This window comes from Sphaerodactylus townsendi, linkage group LG08 (genome assembly GCF_021028975.2).
Source record: "Sphaerodactylus townsendi isolate TG3544 linkage group LG08, MPM_Stown_v2.3, whole genome shotgun sequence".
NCBI classification, from domain to species: domain Eukaryota; kingdom Metazoa; phylum Chordata; class Lepidosauria; order Squamata; family Sphaerodactylidae; genus Sphaerodactylus; species Sphaerodactylus townsendi.
Genome location: NC_059432.1, coordinates 28,763,934 through 28,779,834, shown reverse-complemented (window position 1 = coordinate 28,779,834; position 15,901 = coordinate 28,763,934). Strand labels below are relative to the sequence as shown.

At 43.0% G+C, this 15,901-nt stretch overlaps 1 protein-coding gene across 4 annotated transcripts in view; it reads left to right on the top strand.

Annotated features, from left to right (window-relative positions):
• The window catches only part of MICU1 (mitochondrial calcium uptake 1), a 150,078-nt gene that overhangs the window by 99,083 nt on the left and 35,094 nt on the right, over positions 1–15,901 (top strand). For all 4 annotated transcript variants that reach the window (XM_048505390.1, XM_048505389.1, XM_048505388.1 and 1 more), the window contains one exon: positions 4,250–4,387. In XM_048505390.1, coding sequence (XP_048361347.1) covers positions 4,250–4,387 — 138 coding nt within the window. The remainder of the gene's footprint in view (positions 1–4,249; positions 4,388–15,901) is intronic.

The window sequence follows — 15,901 nt, the reverse complement described above, 5'->3', positions numbered from 1 at the left end:
CTTTGTGCTTTTTTGTATCAGTAAAGCAGTACATATCTGGTAAATGGTTTGCTCTTTTTATGCATCTAGGGATTTTCCAGCTCTCCCCTGTCAAATACGGAGAACACATATTTTGACATCTGCGTAGAGTGTGTGGCGCCAGAAGGCGTAATGCTTACCACCATCTTTTTCCAGCTTGATGAACACAGCAAGGATTCACTTGTCTGATTCTGGTGAAACTCTGGGAAATCTGGAGAACCTTAAGTGTTGTCAGGTGGAGTGACAAATTGCATCTGGCTGAGTGGGTCTGGGTTTTTATGCAGCCATATCTGAATAATACCCTGGTATTCCAGAGGGGTTCTGACAGTATGAAGTTAAAAGGACTGGTTTGAAGAGTGGCTTGTCAGGTTAGCGAAGGGCTGTTGTATTTCTGTGGCTCACATCTACATTGACATGTTTTCTTTCCCAGATATGAGGAAACGCTGTGAAAACAAATGTGCTTTCTGTTACATTCTTTGATTTTGTAGGGTGCTTTGGGTAGTAGTTCCCTTCTATAACTGCAGTTTTAAGGTGACTGCATAATGCAGGTCTTAGTATTAGATGCTGATTGAAAAAGAGGCCCATCAAGGGTTGAATTCCCACTACTATCTTAGCCAGGTTTCAGAACACAAACTAACCAGGTTTGAGGGACGACCTCCCCATTGCTTGCGTGGCAGATTCCATTTCTGGCGCTCGTTCTCCCCGTTAATCCGCGTTCTGGCAGGACCTGGTTGCAAGTGGCATAGACCCCATTAACACGGTTCAGAGCTGATCCAAGGGGAGGGATGAGGGTTGAAACCCTGACTCATTTCCCACCCTGGAGTGTGATGCGGAATTCAGGCAACCAATCAGCACAGCGATGCACGCTCAGCCTTTCCTTGGTTTCGTTTCCACTTTTGCAATCAGCCAGCAGAAGGGGACGCAAACGTTAAACAGTCAAATGTGTAACTTTGAATTATTAATGGTTTACACAAGTAACGATTAACTGTTTGCACAGTTAAACGTTAAACTTTTACACACTGGTTTTTTTGATCGTGCCCCTACAATGTATGTTTCCGCAGTGGGAAAAGGTCCTGCCCTATCAAGGCACGCCAGCCAATCAGGGGAGACTGGCGAAGCGAGCTTGCCTGATAGTGGGGATTGCTAAGAGTTCTGAAACTGGGTGTGTCTGCTGTGTGCTCGCTGCGGTGGGGAGGGCGAAATTCCAATGAAGAGGGCACGGTTTCACTACGAACAGGTTTGGATCTGCGTGCAAATTTCAAGTGGGAATTCGACCAAGGAGTGCCAGTTTCCTACTAGAAGTTCCTTATTTTTAAAATCTTCTGTTCTAAAAACTCCCAGAGAGCTGTCTTTTGTCCCTGTCTCCCCCTCCCCCCCAATCTTATATACACCCATATATTGGCAGTATTGTAGAGCTAGATTTCTTTTGGTTAAAGTTCGACATTTTAATATGCAGTTTTAAACCAGTAGGTTTAAAAGGCCCTTGCTTCTTTTCAGTAGCTTGGGTTATATAATCTAACAGCATTGTCTTCAAAGAAATAAAGTCACTGTGGAAACTAATGAGAAATTATTTAAGTTACTAAGTATAAGTATAGGCAGCCTGTGTTGCTTTTGAAGGCTTTATGCGTGAGGGTCTTCTGGTTTGCATAGAAAATATAAAACCATGACATTGCCATTAATGTGCAATGTGATTAGTACCAGGGTTCGGAGTAGTGTTCTGATTTTGATTTGGAGGCAAATGGTGAGAACTGTTGCTTTCCTTTTTGGTATCTGAAGAAGCAAATGGCAGCAGGTTCCATATTGCGGTATTCAATTAAAATTCCATTGGACCTGCAGAGAAAAAAATGAATTGTAACCCAATTATAATATTCTCCTGATCAGGAACCATCCAGTCTTCCAAGTTCTGTCCCTTACCTTCTGAGAAAGAATTTTTTTTGCACAAGTTAAAATAAATTTGGAGGATCAAGATATCAAGGCATCTGTGCCAGATGCCATCTTGCTCTTTTATGAGTACTGCACTAAAAATGGCTGTGTTGCCTGGATTGTTTATCAATAGTCCTGAAAACTTCCATGCGTACGAAGATGTCTGAAAAGTTAATGTTTTACCCCATTAAGCTTCTAGGTCAGTGCAGTCTGCATTACACATTAAAGTTATCCCATGCTTCTCAGGTTGGCATAGAGGTGTGTCAGAAGGTAAAAGAATCTTGCTTCTGTGCAGACCAAAACAGTCCAGTGGCATCTAAAAAAATTTACTTCCAGCATAGTCTCCCGTGCTCATGTGTATTATAGATTTTAAAAAAACATGTGAGGAGCAAGAAAAATCCTAAGCAATTCAGAAATTGATTATAAACCCGCCTTCCCCTGTAAGAAGTCAAGCACAGCCGTTTTAAAGCCCTTGGTTGTGCAATGATAAAAGCTGACGCCTTTTGCTTCCTGGAAAGAATAAAGGCCATTAGAAGGGAGTGTTGAGAGGTCTGTGCATATGACTAATCAAGGGAGCTAATGGAGATTCTTCATTAGAAAATCGGGATGTAAAATGGAAATTGCCCTTTGGGAGGCTTCTGGGAATTGTGAACACATTGCTCATTTTCAGGATATTTCAGAAAAACTGATTGTTCTTTTGAATGGTAATTGCTGGTGCATTGTTTCTGAGACAGGGGAATTGAAGGTTTTTACCACGAGAGGATATCCAGAATTGTGGATATTTTGCTTAATTAGTCCTGTAGGTAAATGGCGTATAGTTTCTGAACCATTCCTTAAGCAGCAGTGATACTATGTGAGAACATAAGAAAAGCCTGCTGGATCAGACCAGAATTCATCTAGTCCAGCACTCTGCTACTCGCAGTGGCCCACCAGATGCCTTTGGGAGCTCACATGCAGGATGTGAAAGCAATGGCCTTCTAATGCTGCTGCTCCCGAGCACCTGGTCTGCTAAGGCATTTGCAATCTCAGATCAAGGAGGATCAAGATTGGTAGCCAAAGATCGACTTCTCCTCCATAAATCTGTCCAAGCCCTTTTTAAAGCTATCCAGGTTAGTGGCCATCACCACCTCCTGTGGCAGCATATTCCAAACACCAATCACATGTTGCGTGAAGAAGTGTTTCCTTTTATTAGTCCTAATTCTTCCCCCCAGCATTTTCAATGTATGCCCCGTGATTTTAGTATTGTGAGAAAGAGAGAAAAATTTCTCTCTGTTAACATTTTCTACCCCATGCATAATTTTATAGACTTCAGTCATATCCCCCCTCCGACGTCTCCTCTCCAAACTAAAGAGTCCCAAACGCTGCATCCTCTCCTCATAAGGAAGGTGCTCCAATCCCTCAATCATCCTCGTTGCCCTTCTTTGCACTTTTTCTATCTCCTCAATATCCTTTTTGAAATGTGGTGACCAGAACTGAACACAGTACTCCAAGTGCAGTCGCACCACTGCATGACAATCTTTGCAGTTTTATTATTAATTCCTTTCCTAATTATCCCCAGCTCCACTTACAGCGTGTATAAGGCACAAAAAAAGGGGGGCGGGGGAGAGAAAATTAAATTGGTAGCTGCCTGGTCTACTGGCAGTGATTTTGGTAAAGAGGTATCCTTTTTTCTCCAGTCCCAAATTAACATATTGACTCTTCATTTTTCTCCAAGTCAGGCATTGAATGCAAAAATGGCATCCTTTGCTTGACAGCATTTGATATTCCAAGGGAAATACTAAAATTATTTCCGATAAAGTTAGTGATTTGCTTGGGGATTGCTGAATGGAACCCGTTCTGCAGCAGTGTTAGAGAATTCATCATCCTGTTAACAAATGAAACTGTTGCTACCCTCGTAGTATGATGAGAAGTTAAAAAGCAGGATAGCATTTTCTAAAGACGGTCTTGGAATTGAAGAAGATTCGGAACAGCCTGCTTTAATCCAGATAGAAGGTGATAAATCAGGGTTTTATGTCCATAAAAATAACATCACCAAGAAGTGTGGAGCAGCTGAATAGAACACGTAATACAACTAGCTCTTTTATGAGTACTGCACATGAAATTACGATGATGTTGAAAATGCTGTCCCATTACCATTCAGATTTCTTCTGCTGAGACCTATTTGTTTATCTGTCTAGATTCCTGACTGATGCATCGTTTCCCTACAGATTGAATGAGGAATTCCAAATAAACTTTTTAATGGTTTTGGGTGTATATGTTTTGACCATGGATGAACTGTTCTGTTCTGTTCCGTTCCTTTCTCTTTCAGTTTGAAAGACATGACCCTGCAAACGGTCGGATCACGGAGCGCCAGTTTGGCAGCATGCTGCTGGTTTACAGCGGAGTGCAATCCAAAAAGCTCACCCTCATGCTGAAGCAACTCAAGAAGCATTTCCAAGATGGAGAGGTTAGTGGCCTTTAGGCAATGAGACAAGAGAGAGAGGCTGTTACAATTCCTCTGCAGTCATTATCTTTGGCAAGACTTTAAAGTGATGCTTATAGAAGGGCTCGTCTTCTTGCATTACTGTAACTGGAGCGCTCATGAAACTGACTATATATATAGTTTAGGAGAAGTGCTTTATTGCAGCTGATTGTAGGTTTGTGCTTATGGCAGCCAGCTCTCTGGGTCTTTTTCCTGGATCAGCCAACAAAAAGAGGTATTAACCCACTGTTGTGACCTTGGTTTAATTGCCTATTATTTATTTATTTATTTATTTATTTATTTATTGAACTTATATACCGCCCCATCCCCAAGGGGCTCTGGGCGGTGTACAACATTAAAAAGACAATATAAGCAATTAAAACATTTAAAAGCAGCGAAAACCATAAGATATTTCCAATAATATAATAAACTACAATAAAATAGATGGCGTTCAGCAATCTGCTATTGTTATTCCGTCCCTTCTCGAAAAGGGGGAAACAGTATCCCATATTCCGATCTAAAAATCCCGCCCCCCTTCCAAAAGGGAGGAGTGGCGAGTCTAAGATGACAACTGACCCCGGTATCAGAGCCGGGGGCAAAGGGGCACCATCAACGGCTGGATAATTGATCGTTATATTATAAACTCAGGTAAAGAAAGATAAATTATGGAAACTAGACTCATGATTTTAAAGGGGAAAGAGGTTGCAGCTGCTGCAGTACTTAATGCATAGTAAGAGACCTTGAATGAAACACTTGAAGTGGAAGGGCATCTTTTGACCCACTAATGAAAGTGAGAACTTGTAACAGTTTCACATCTGTTCCTTTTGAAGATGGAAAGCACCACTTTTCCTGATCAGCTATTAAACCCAATTGAGAACTGATGAAGGAGTTCTGATTCTACAATGAGTCAATGTGACTTCTTGCCAACTATTCCTCATTTCTTTAAGTTTTTGAATCCAGTTTTAAGCAGATAGATACATCAAGCACCCCCTCCTGTTCTGGTAGTGTCAGTTCAGCTTATGAATTCCAGCTCAACAGCTCTCTGGCTTCAAAATTCATATGTTGACTTGACGTTATCAATCTGGGTCTCAGTAGAAGCTGGGAATGAGACCAGTGAAATTGCACAGAGATTTAAATGCCCAGTTTTATTTTGCCAAGTCAACACCAGTTGGGAGTAGTCTGTACCCACTCTGATTTCTGGATGGTTTAGTTTTTTGACTGATCTTGTTCGCCTCTACAAAGTGATGGGACATACCTGGATTGTTGGTCTCATTTTGCAATACTGTCTCCCTGCCCCATTTCCCCTGTTCTCACTCATGCATGTAATTGTGTCTGCTTGCTGCGGGTAGGTATCCGATGGAATGAGTTTTGTCCCTCAAAAGTTTATGCTTTGTCTTTAAGGCACTGCACAATTTCCAATAAATTCAAAATGAGAATTCCAAGTCTGCAGTAATAGAAATGCAAATAGACCAGTAATAAATAATACATAGAAACAGAATTGTCCACTGAACAAATGAATGTAGTTTGCTGTAATAAGTAATAGGCTTGTGTGAACAGAAATTGCAGCATTCTTTAGCTAAAAAACCAACCCTTGCATGCTTACTAAGGATTCAGCCCAGCTGTGAGCATTTGACTTCACTGCCAGGTAATATTTATTTGCTTCATACCTCTCCCTTTCTCCATACCTCTCCCAGTGAGAACCCAGAACAACTTGTTGTCTGCTACTTCTTCGCAACAACCCTGTGAGGGAGATTAGGCTGAGAGAGTGTGACTGACCCAAAGTCATCCAGCAAGTTTCTGTGGCTGGGTGGGCAATAAAACCTGGGTTTCACAGATCCCAGTCTGACGCTCTAACCACACTGTGCAAAAGGTGACAGCCTTATCATCATCTTGGTCTAACTTCTTGTCATCCAGTAATGATTTTTTTTCCAAAAGGTGACCTACATGTAGATCCTTTGGCTGTGCTAAGATATATAGATGTGAGATTTTATTTAATCTAGAAGTCAGTCACTTCCCTGTTTTAACGCCAGCTTCATAAAGCTATTGTTGAACACGTAAAATCCTTGTATATTCTTGCAATATGTAGGTTACCTAATTTCCCTCTTTTTTAATGCTGCATTGCTAGCTTTCTGGCTTTTTCAGTGCATTCTATTCTTACCTTTCTCACTTGTTTTGGAAAGCACTCTACTTAATTTCTGTGTCCCATATAAAAGCTTTACTGGCTTCCCATGCATATGAGGTTCCATTTTTAAATCCATTTCTAATTCAGTTTGAATTTTTCTTTTCACCTGTGAATTTAAGAAAATATTGTTCATCTTCAAAATGCCATTAGATACTTTCTCACTACTTAAAGAAACCTGAGGCCTGTCAATATAGACCCAGGGTTAGTTCCCTGGGAACAGCAGTGGTGTAGTGATTAAGAGCAGGTATACTCTAATCTGGAGGAACCGGGTTTGATTCCCCACTTTGCCACCTGAGCTGTGGAGGTTTATCTGGGGAATTCAGATTAGTCTGTACATCCCAACGCACGCCAGCTGGGTGACCTTGGGCTAGTCACAGTTCTTCTGAGCTCTTTCAGCCCCACCTACCTCACAGGGTGTTTGTTGTGAGGGGGGAAGGGAAAGGAGTTTTTAAGACACTTTGAGTCTCCTATAGGAGAGAAAGTGGAGGGTATATAAATCCAATTCTTCTTCTCTTCTTCTTAACTAAATCTTCAGCTGATCAGGCCTAAAAGTGAGCAAATTAGCCTCGTTTTCTTCTTTCTGCAGTTTTAGGAGAACCTGACTTCTCTTTATGTTCATGGTGTCATTCTCAGCTAGCTGTGTCTATAACACACATTAGGACATCACTCTCGCTGACGATGCAGGTTTAATTCTGAAAATGGTAGTGCAAAAAATGGTAGTTCAGAAGAACAACTCAACATTCATGAGCCATACCACCCACAGGTCAAGAGACAGCAAAAATCAGGTGGCCCCCAGTGTGGTGATGAGAGGGGACATGATTGCTCTGTTTAAGTATTTGGAAGGTTGTCACTTAGCACAGGGCTGGGAACTATTCCTGTTGGCTGCAGAGGACAAGACTCACAATAATGGGTTTAAATTACAGGTGGAAAGGTACCAGCTGGATATTAGGGGGGAAAATTACAATAAGAATTGTTCAGCAGTGTATTCGTGCATGGCAGGGATTGAACTCTTCCAAGTCTATGATTCTGTGACTAACACAGAGACTAGCCGACTGTCTCTGGGATCATCACGTAAATATTGTTGAGGCAAGCAATGCTTGAAAAATATGCACTCTGGCAGTTCCAAGCTTGAACTTTTGTTTTTGCAAGGAAACCCACCAGGCATACATGTGATTGACTAAAGTGGGGCTAACCAACCTGACCCCTTTGGGGAAAACTCTTCAAGCCAGGGATGACTTCAGTTCTTCAGATCGATTTAGCTTTATGACATCAGTAACATATTTCACCAACAATGCTTTGGTTGTCAGCTCTGTTCTGGAATGATGATTCATTAATAGTTTGTAGGAAAGGCCTCCGGAACAACCCAGACATGATATTTTCAGAATTGGCAGAGGCCCTGTGTGATCTCATTCATTGTCAGAGAACGTCTTGTAGTCTTCTGCACTAGTAAATTTTATTTTCCACTCTAGCCTGACTGTTAACATTGCAAGAGTATTTATCAGTGTTTGCTTGCTTGCTTTGCACTAGAAGGGGCTTTTCATTGTACTTTCCCTGAAAAGGATATTAATCCTTCTGGCAATTACTTACAGAGCAAAAAATACAGTTCTCATTTTGTTCCTGTTTAACTTTTTCTTGTTGCTGCTGCTTTACATATCTGATATTTGGGTGGCTACAAGCTCATCTGGACTCCTTGGGCCCGCTGCGAGGATTAAGAGAAGCTGGTCCTAGAATATGTGGCGTATCCCAAGCACATATGCTCCTCGCCTTGCATGTGTGTTTTCTCTGTCCTTAGTGTGGTTAGAGTATTGGTTTAGGATCTGTGAGACCCAGGTTTGAATCCCCACTCTGTGATGGAAGCTTGCTGAGTAACATGGGCCAGTCACACACTCTCTTAGCCACAAGGCTGTTGTGAGGATAAAATTGAGAACAGCTTACCATTGTGTGGCATGCATGAAGCAAATAAATATAACTACGCTTTGCATCAGGTGATACCAAGCCCAGTTAATTCAAACCCCATGAATTCTCTGAAGCCAGATTTCCATGGTTCTAAACGCGAGACTACGTCACCCCTTGCATGTTGTTAAGCCCTGGTTGAATCATGGTTTGTGTTGAATCATTAATAATGTGGGTCAGTCAGAAGGGGCGTGGAGGGGAGAGAATTCACAAATGAAGGAGAAGGTTGGACACAGGACCTGCATGATCTTGATTTCTTAATCAGGGCTGGGGGGTTGGGTTTCAGGTAAGCACCCCAGTCAGCTTCTTCGAGCACTATAACAGGGGGGGGGGGGAGTGTATACAGTGTTACTGTCAGTCGAATGCTCGTCTGTATGGCATTCTATAGATGAATCCCAAAAAGATCAGAGTCCTTCAGGAAATGACCAGGCAGGGACAATGTTAATCAGTGTGGTGTAATGGTTAAAAGCGGCAGACTCTTAATATGGAGAACCAAGTTTTATTCCCTGCTCCTCCATGTAAGCAGAACCTTCAAAACAGTGCGCTTTCTTGTCCAGACACCCTGTCAGTCTGCTCACTGACTATAGATCTTAATGAATAGGTCTGCAACAGCTCTTCATCATTGGCAAGGTTTTAGAAATGGGAGAATAATTCAAATGTGCCTCCTTTGCAAGAAATCTCATAAATGGTGTAAGGCTGCAGAGCCATGAAAATCTCGAGGTTTCTTTCCTCTTGGATGAGAAGGCCACTTCATTAGTGACCTCAGGAACAAATTTGTTGTTCGGAAGTGGACTTGAGCAGAGATAAAAGGATGCAAAGGGGGCAATTTGCCTTTTCAGTGGCACAGCAAACTTCTGACAGTGTTTTGCTGAGAGCTGCGTAATAACTAATTAAATTAAAAGGGCCATCTAGCGCAGTGAGCGCTTGCTCGCTGTCAGCATTGTTGTTTAGGAAGAGTTGTCCTTTCAAAAAGTTGGCTTTTTTGAAAATCATCCACTTACCTTGGCAAGTGGTGAGTGGCAAAGCTATTGGTTTGTCCGACGTGCTGTGTCTGTACCTTTTAATCCTTCATGGGCGGGAGGGGGAATGAATAAAGTGGCTTTTAACTTCCTTGCACCTGAACAAGGTCAGCCGCGCCACAAGGCAGATAAATTCATGCTGGGAATTGCAGAGTTTGTCATCAGGCATGGTGTACAACAGATACATCCTTCAAAAGATTGGGAATTTGTTCATGACTTTAAAAAAAGGATATTTCTCCTTTCTGCATGGCTGAGATGCTGATTTCTAGAAGACACTGACAAATTATGTTTCATGGGCTGAGGCTTGGGTTTTTAAACATGCAAACCTGTGGGGTGAACCAGATCCTTGGGAAATTCCCAATCCTATGTGTTTTTCCCCCTAAAGCTTGCACGGTGGGGCGGGGTAGGTTTGTAAGTAAATGGGAGGGTGCTTGCCCCATTCCGCAAGCAACATCTTTCCTCTCTGACCTCTGGCACCAGCCACCTCTCCCCCGTGTCCACAGAACTGTGTTGTAGGGAGAGAGGAAGTGCCTGGCCAACCAGTCCCAACTTGTTCACTGGTGACTGGACCCAGGTGTGGCAAACATTCAAGTGGAAAGCAGTTGTGGGGAAGAGTTAAGCAGCTTCAATTTGCATTCTGGGAATTCTGTTTTATCTAATCTTGCCATATTGCTCCCCCTGTATTTCAGTATGTTACCCAAATACCACTTAAAACCCATTCATATAATCATACAATTTGGAAGGGTTCGTAGGCCATCTAGTCTAGTTGCTCCTTCTTGCAGTCAATCCAAGCAAGAATATTCATGGTAGGTGGCTCTCCATTCACTGCCAGAGAACTTCCAGTAAGGAAGACCCCAGCCCTTGTTCGCCTCCTCTTCTCCTGTTATGTATAGAGTTGGTTGATACCAGCCAGATTCGTTCCAATTCGGATTCAGACCAGGTTCGGATCAGTGGGCTCAGATTAGCCGAATTCCGAACCTTGCAGATTCGGACTGCCCTGAATCTGTGGGAACATCCAAGAATTTCGGATGCGTTTTTATTTTTTGGTGTTTTTTCACGTTTCGACCTGCAGGGGGCGTATTTTTAGATGCAGGCACCAAAATTTCAGGGTATCATCAGGAGACTGTCCTGATGATACCCCCAACTTTGGTTCAGGGGGTCCAAAGTTATGGACTCTCAAAGGGGGTGACCCTATCCCCCATTGTTTCCAAAGGAAGCTAAGGAGATAGGGCTACCCTTTTGAGGGGCCATAACTTTGGCCCCCATGAACCAAACTGCACCAAACCTTGGTGGTATCATCAGGCTGGGGGCAAAGTCAATACAAAACAAAGAATCTTGGGCAAATTTGGGGGGCTGCCTGTCAGGGGTGCATTTTTAGGCATATCAGCACCAAAATTTCAGGGTATCAGGATACTGTCCTGATGATACCCGCCAAGTTTGGTGCAGTTTGGGTCAGGGGGGCCAAAGTTATGGACCCTCAAAGGGGGTGCCCCATCTCAATTCCCATTAGAAAAATGGGGGTTAGGGGCACCCGCTTTGAGGGTCCATAAATTTGGCACCCCTGATCCAAACTGCACCAAACTTGGGGGGTATCATCAGAACAGTCTTCTGATGATACCCTGAAATTGTGGTGCCAATATGTCTACAAATGCGCCCCTGCAGGCTGAAACATGAAAAAAAACCCCAAAAATAAAAACTCGGTTCCACTACTGATCCAAATCCCATGGATTCAGACCAGATGGGATTTGGATGACTCAGATTCAGACCCTACTTGTCTGCTCTGAATCAGCATGGGTTCAGTCCAGATTCGGACTGTCTGAATCTCCAACCCTAGTTATGTACTGTTCTTTTAAGTTCAGTCCTGGCTTGGCTTGCAACTCCCTCTATGTCTAGAGATAGTTCTCCCCTGTGAAAGTTCATATCCTCATAAACTAGTCAACAGCTCCTGTTTTATGTAAGCTGCCACCGACTAGTAGCCCTCCTCTTCTGAAATAATGGAGCGAGGGGTAGCACTGGCACAGGTTGATGTTTATTGCTTCAGATGCTGGGACTTGTGCCTATTAAATCACAGTCTTGTTTATCATCTCTGAAGTGGTGGATGAAACAACTTGACACCACTAAAATTAACCTAACTGAAACAACTACAGTGAATCACCAGAATTATGACATAGTGGGTACACGAAGTCTTCTGAAATAATATGCCTCAGTGCACGAACCTGTGTACTTTACAGAACAAAAAGGAATTTAAAATAATATTCATTTGAACAATTATGCCTATTATTTATAAAGCATTATTTTGCTTTCTTAGTGTTGGGTTTTGGTACCAAGCATGTAATAGGTATCAGGGGACTGTCAAAAGGATCTTCTCTTCCTATTGATTTGATAATCTTGCCCCGAGGCATCCTGTTTTTTTCTCTGAAACTGAATAGATCTCTGGGAGAAAGAAACCAGCTTCCTTCCCAATCTCCTCCTCCACCACCACCCCCCAGCAAAAGTCAGTCGATTTGTTAAAGCTCTGCGGGGCTGGAGAAAGTCCCTTCTTTTGAACTCCAGAAAATGATGCTTGTTATGAAAGAGAGCAGAGAAAACTGCTTCATCTTAGGCAGGGCAAACATTTATGGTGATGAACTGATAGGCTGGGGATTACTGCACTGGGAAAATCTCATTGGTTCCAGAGCAATGTTTTCACACTCTCAGGTGAAATTAATGAATCTCTTTGTTGTCAGCAATGTTAGTCTGTTGGCTACTGTAAGGAATTCCATAGAAGCAGAAATAAAAGGCTCTTTGGTGTAAAAGACCGTTTATTCAGACATCTTAGAAAGCTCAAGTACACGCCGTGGCAGGAATAAGATCTCCCGCCAGAAACACAGGTTATAACTCTGTCCATCCCATCCCCCCTCCCGGATTCCCATGGGAACGGAGGTCTCATCTCCCTCGCAGAGATAAGGTCTCCGCCGGAGAAGCTGGCCCATCGCCCGGGCTGTGGAATGTACTCAAGGCCAGGCGGCTGCCCTTCTCATCAACACCATTGAATCCTTTACACTACTTTGTTCTAGTGGGCTCCTGGAACCAGGAGCCTTGATTGATCCAGTATATCCAACGCATCTAGGGAGGGAAAACTGAAGAGGAGCCATTTGCTGTGTGTGAGTGTGTGAGAGTGTGTGTGAGAGAGAATGAATGAATGAATGAATGAATGAATGAATGAATGAATGAATGAATGAATGAATGAATGAATGAAAGCTCGCTCGTTCCCAGGAGCTTTTCCAATGCATAGAACGCCATTTTAGGGTTGACAACTCCAAATTAGGAAATTTCTGGAGATTTGAGGGTGAAACCTGGGGAGGGGAGGGATTGGGGAGGAGAGTTCACTTTCCAAAGCAGTCATTTTCTCCAGGGAAACTGATCTTAGTGGTCTGGAGAACAGTTATAATTCTGGTAGAGTTCCAGGCCTCACCTGGAAGTTGACAACCCGAACCCATTTGCTCTAGTCCACGATATGGGGTGGGGAGAGAAAGTGAAACCCAGGTAACTCTGCTTTTCAAGTTAGGTTGGAAATCTTTCTCAGTTTTACTTTTTCTTAGAATCTTCACCCTAATTCTGTATCCTGCAAGCCTTCAAGAGATGTTAATGGTAGAATAAATTATTTGTTTTGTCTAAGGAGTGAAGAGACTGCCTTGATTCCCGCTCATGAGCCTTCCTGTGCCTGTGGTTTCAAACAGGCCTGTTCAGTGTTTCTCTTGGCATGAGAGGGGTGTGACTCAGAAGGGGGTGGTTGTGGCTACCAGAGAAAAAGTGAGGGATTCTCACAGGGTAGGCTTGGTTTCTCTCAGACAAAACAAATCGCCCCTTAGCCTCTGTGTAGGGTTTCATCTCCCTTGCCTGCTCACTGGCTGGTTGCAAGTGCAGAGAGCAAATCCCAAGTGGAATTGTTATATGGTCCAGACTGTTAGATGTTAAAGCTACTCATCCATCTTGCAGAATGGCACTGCAGTAAATTGACGTTAGTGAAGTTTTGTTAACCAGCCAAAGCAAGAGACAAGGCGAGTGGCTGGAAAGAAATGCCGAGATTAAATCTCTTCATTTTACAGCCCACTAGATTATCTGGGTAGTAGTGCTCTCCTTCATCCAGGCTGTTGCTTTCCTCTGAGCCAGATGCACCACTTTGCGCCAGGGGGGCTAGTAGGGTCATTTAGACTATCCCTCCTACCCCATGCTAAGGAAGAACCATCCTTCTAGCAGCCCTCCCAACAGATAATCCATAAAATGGAGCCACAGGCAAGCAAAGGACATAGTACAGTGGTTCTCAACCTGTGGGTCGCGACCCCTTTGGGGGTCGAACGACCCTTTTACAGGTGTCACCTAAGACTCTCTGCATCAGTGTTCTCCATCTGTAAAATGGATAAATGTTAGGGGTCACCACAACATGAGGAACTATGTGTTAAAGGGTTGCAGCATTAGGAAGGTTGAGAACCACTGATGTAGTACAGGAAAGTAACAGCACTTTACGACTCAGTCCCAAACCACATTCTATATGAGCAATTGAGAGGTCATTGGAATTCTTTTAAGCCTGGGCTGTGTGGGATAACTTGTTTCCTCATCCAGGAGAGGGGGACTGATAGACTTTGAAACTTAAATAAAACTTTCCACATTCAGTGTATGTGAAACTGTCCACTGTAGTCAGCCCTGAGCGTGTTCCAGTTCTTCTCTCAAGATGGACATTTCCCAGAATGCTAAGTACTAGTTTGTTTCTTTTCATTTATGTTTTTTAAGGGGTGAAATGTATTCAGGTAACTTTTTCTTAAGAAAAAAAATTGCATGTGAGAAATTACACTTTAATTTGAAACCCACTCCTGGGGAAGTTCTGATGGAGCGCTAAGTTTTATTAGAAATTCCATGTCTCTTTTCTCTAACTGTCACGTTGATAGCATTCTGCAACACACCCCAATAGTTTGACAGTGTTTTCCTCATTCTGCTGGTTTTATCATCCCCTCTTTGCCTCTTGGGGGACCATCCTTGGCTTCCTGTGAAAGCTAAACTCCAGCAGATTACAAAGGACTCCTTAGCTGCTGTTTTGCCTCCCAGAAGCATAGAGGTTACCCACCCAAGCTGCTGCTGTTATTCACCAGTAAAGATCTCCCGGGAGATCCATTCAAAAATCTCTTAAGTATCTTGTCTATGGTGATCCTCGGTTTGCACACCCCTGATCTTCTCCCTTGAACTTGCTAATGAAATTGATTTTACAATAATATGCTGTATGACTTCAATATAAAAAGAGAACTTCATTTTAAATAGCATGTCGTTAAATCAGGATGAAGTCACAGACTTCCTTTTTTCAATTACATAGCACATTGACTTCTAAGCAAGAGCTAATTGAAAAATAAGGTTTTTGATTTATCAAATCATTTCCTTGGTGTGTAAAAAGGGTTTTGCTGGTTATTTGCAGGTTATTTTGAGAACTAGGGGTGAGGGGGTGTTTGCTTCAGTATGCCTCTAGCCCTGATACTTGCTACGGGCAAGCATCAGTCAATGTAATAGCAGATTTTGCCATTAATATGAAGGTGTAAAATGGTCCTCTCAATTCTGACGTGTTCTTTTTGCCATTCAGTGTTTCTACTTACCACTCCATTTCCAATATTTTGACACTTGCCGCTGGAGAGGGATTTCAGCAAATGAGTTTTGATCTGTATATTGATTTTTGTGCAAAACAGATCAAATGCACAGAGTATAGCAAAATTATGAACGACAGGAGGCTTTTCTTCCAACTTACTATGCCGTGTCTGTCTGGAGGCACGCATAAATCTGTGGGTTTTGCACGCCATTATTCATCTTTTGTGTTCTGCTCAGAATATCCGCTTTAAGGCTGTGATAAGAACTCAGTATTTTTCATATATTTTCAGTGCCCGTCAGTTTTGCAAATGAAAATCAAACCACAGGTGGAGCAGGTGAATACTGGTGAATGAACCAGTCAAAAGGAGGGTAGAGAAGCAAAGGGTTAGATCCTGTAGACCTGTCACCACATAGGAGGCTGTTTGGACCAAAGGAAAGTGCACCACTAGCAGAGAAGTTCCTTAGGATACCATGCCTAGAATAAAACCACTTTTCCCAATGGTCGGCGAGCGGAGGAGAACCGCTGGGCGCTTTGAACTGGGCCGTCCTTCGCTTCTCCCGAGGACTGTCAGCCCATTTGGGTGAAGGGGTGCTGGGCTGCCAGGGGATTTGGTCTAGACTCAGCTCCTCCGCTTCACCTGGGGCCGTGAGATTAAACAAATGGGAGCAGCCAGAATCCACAAGGGCTGAGGCTGGCACACGAAAGTACATGCTTAGCGGGTTACCAGAAACGCTTTG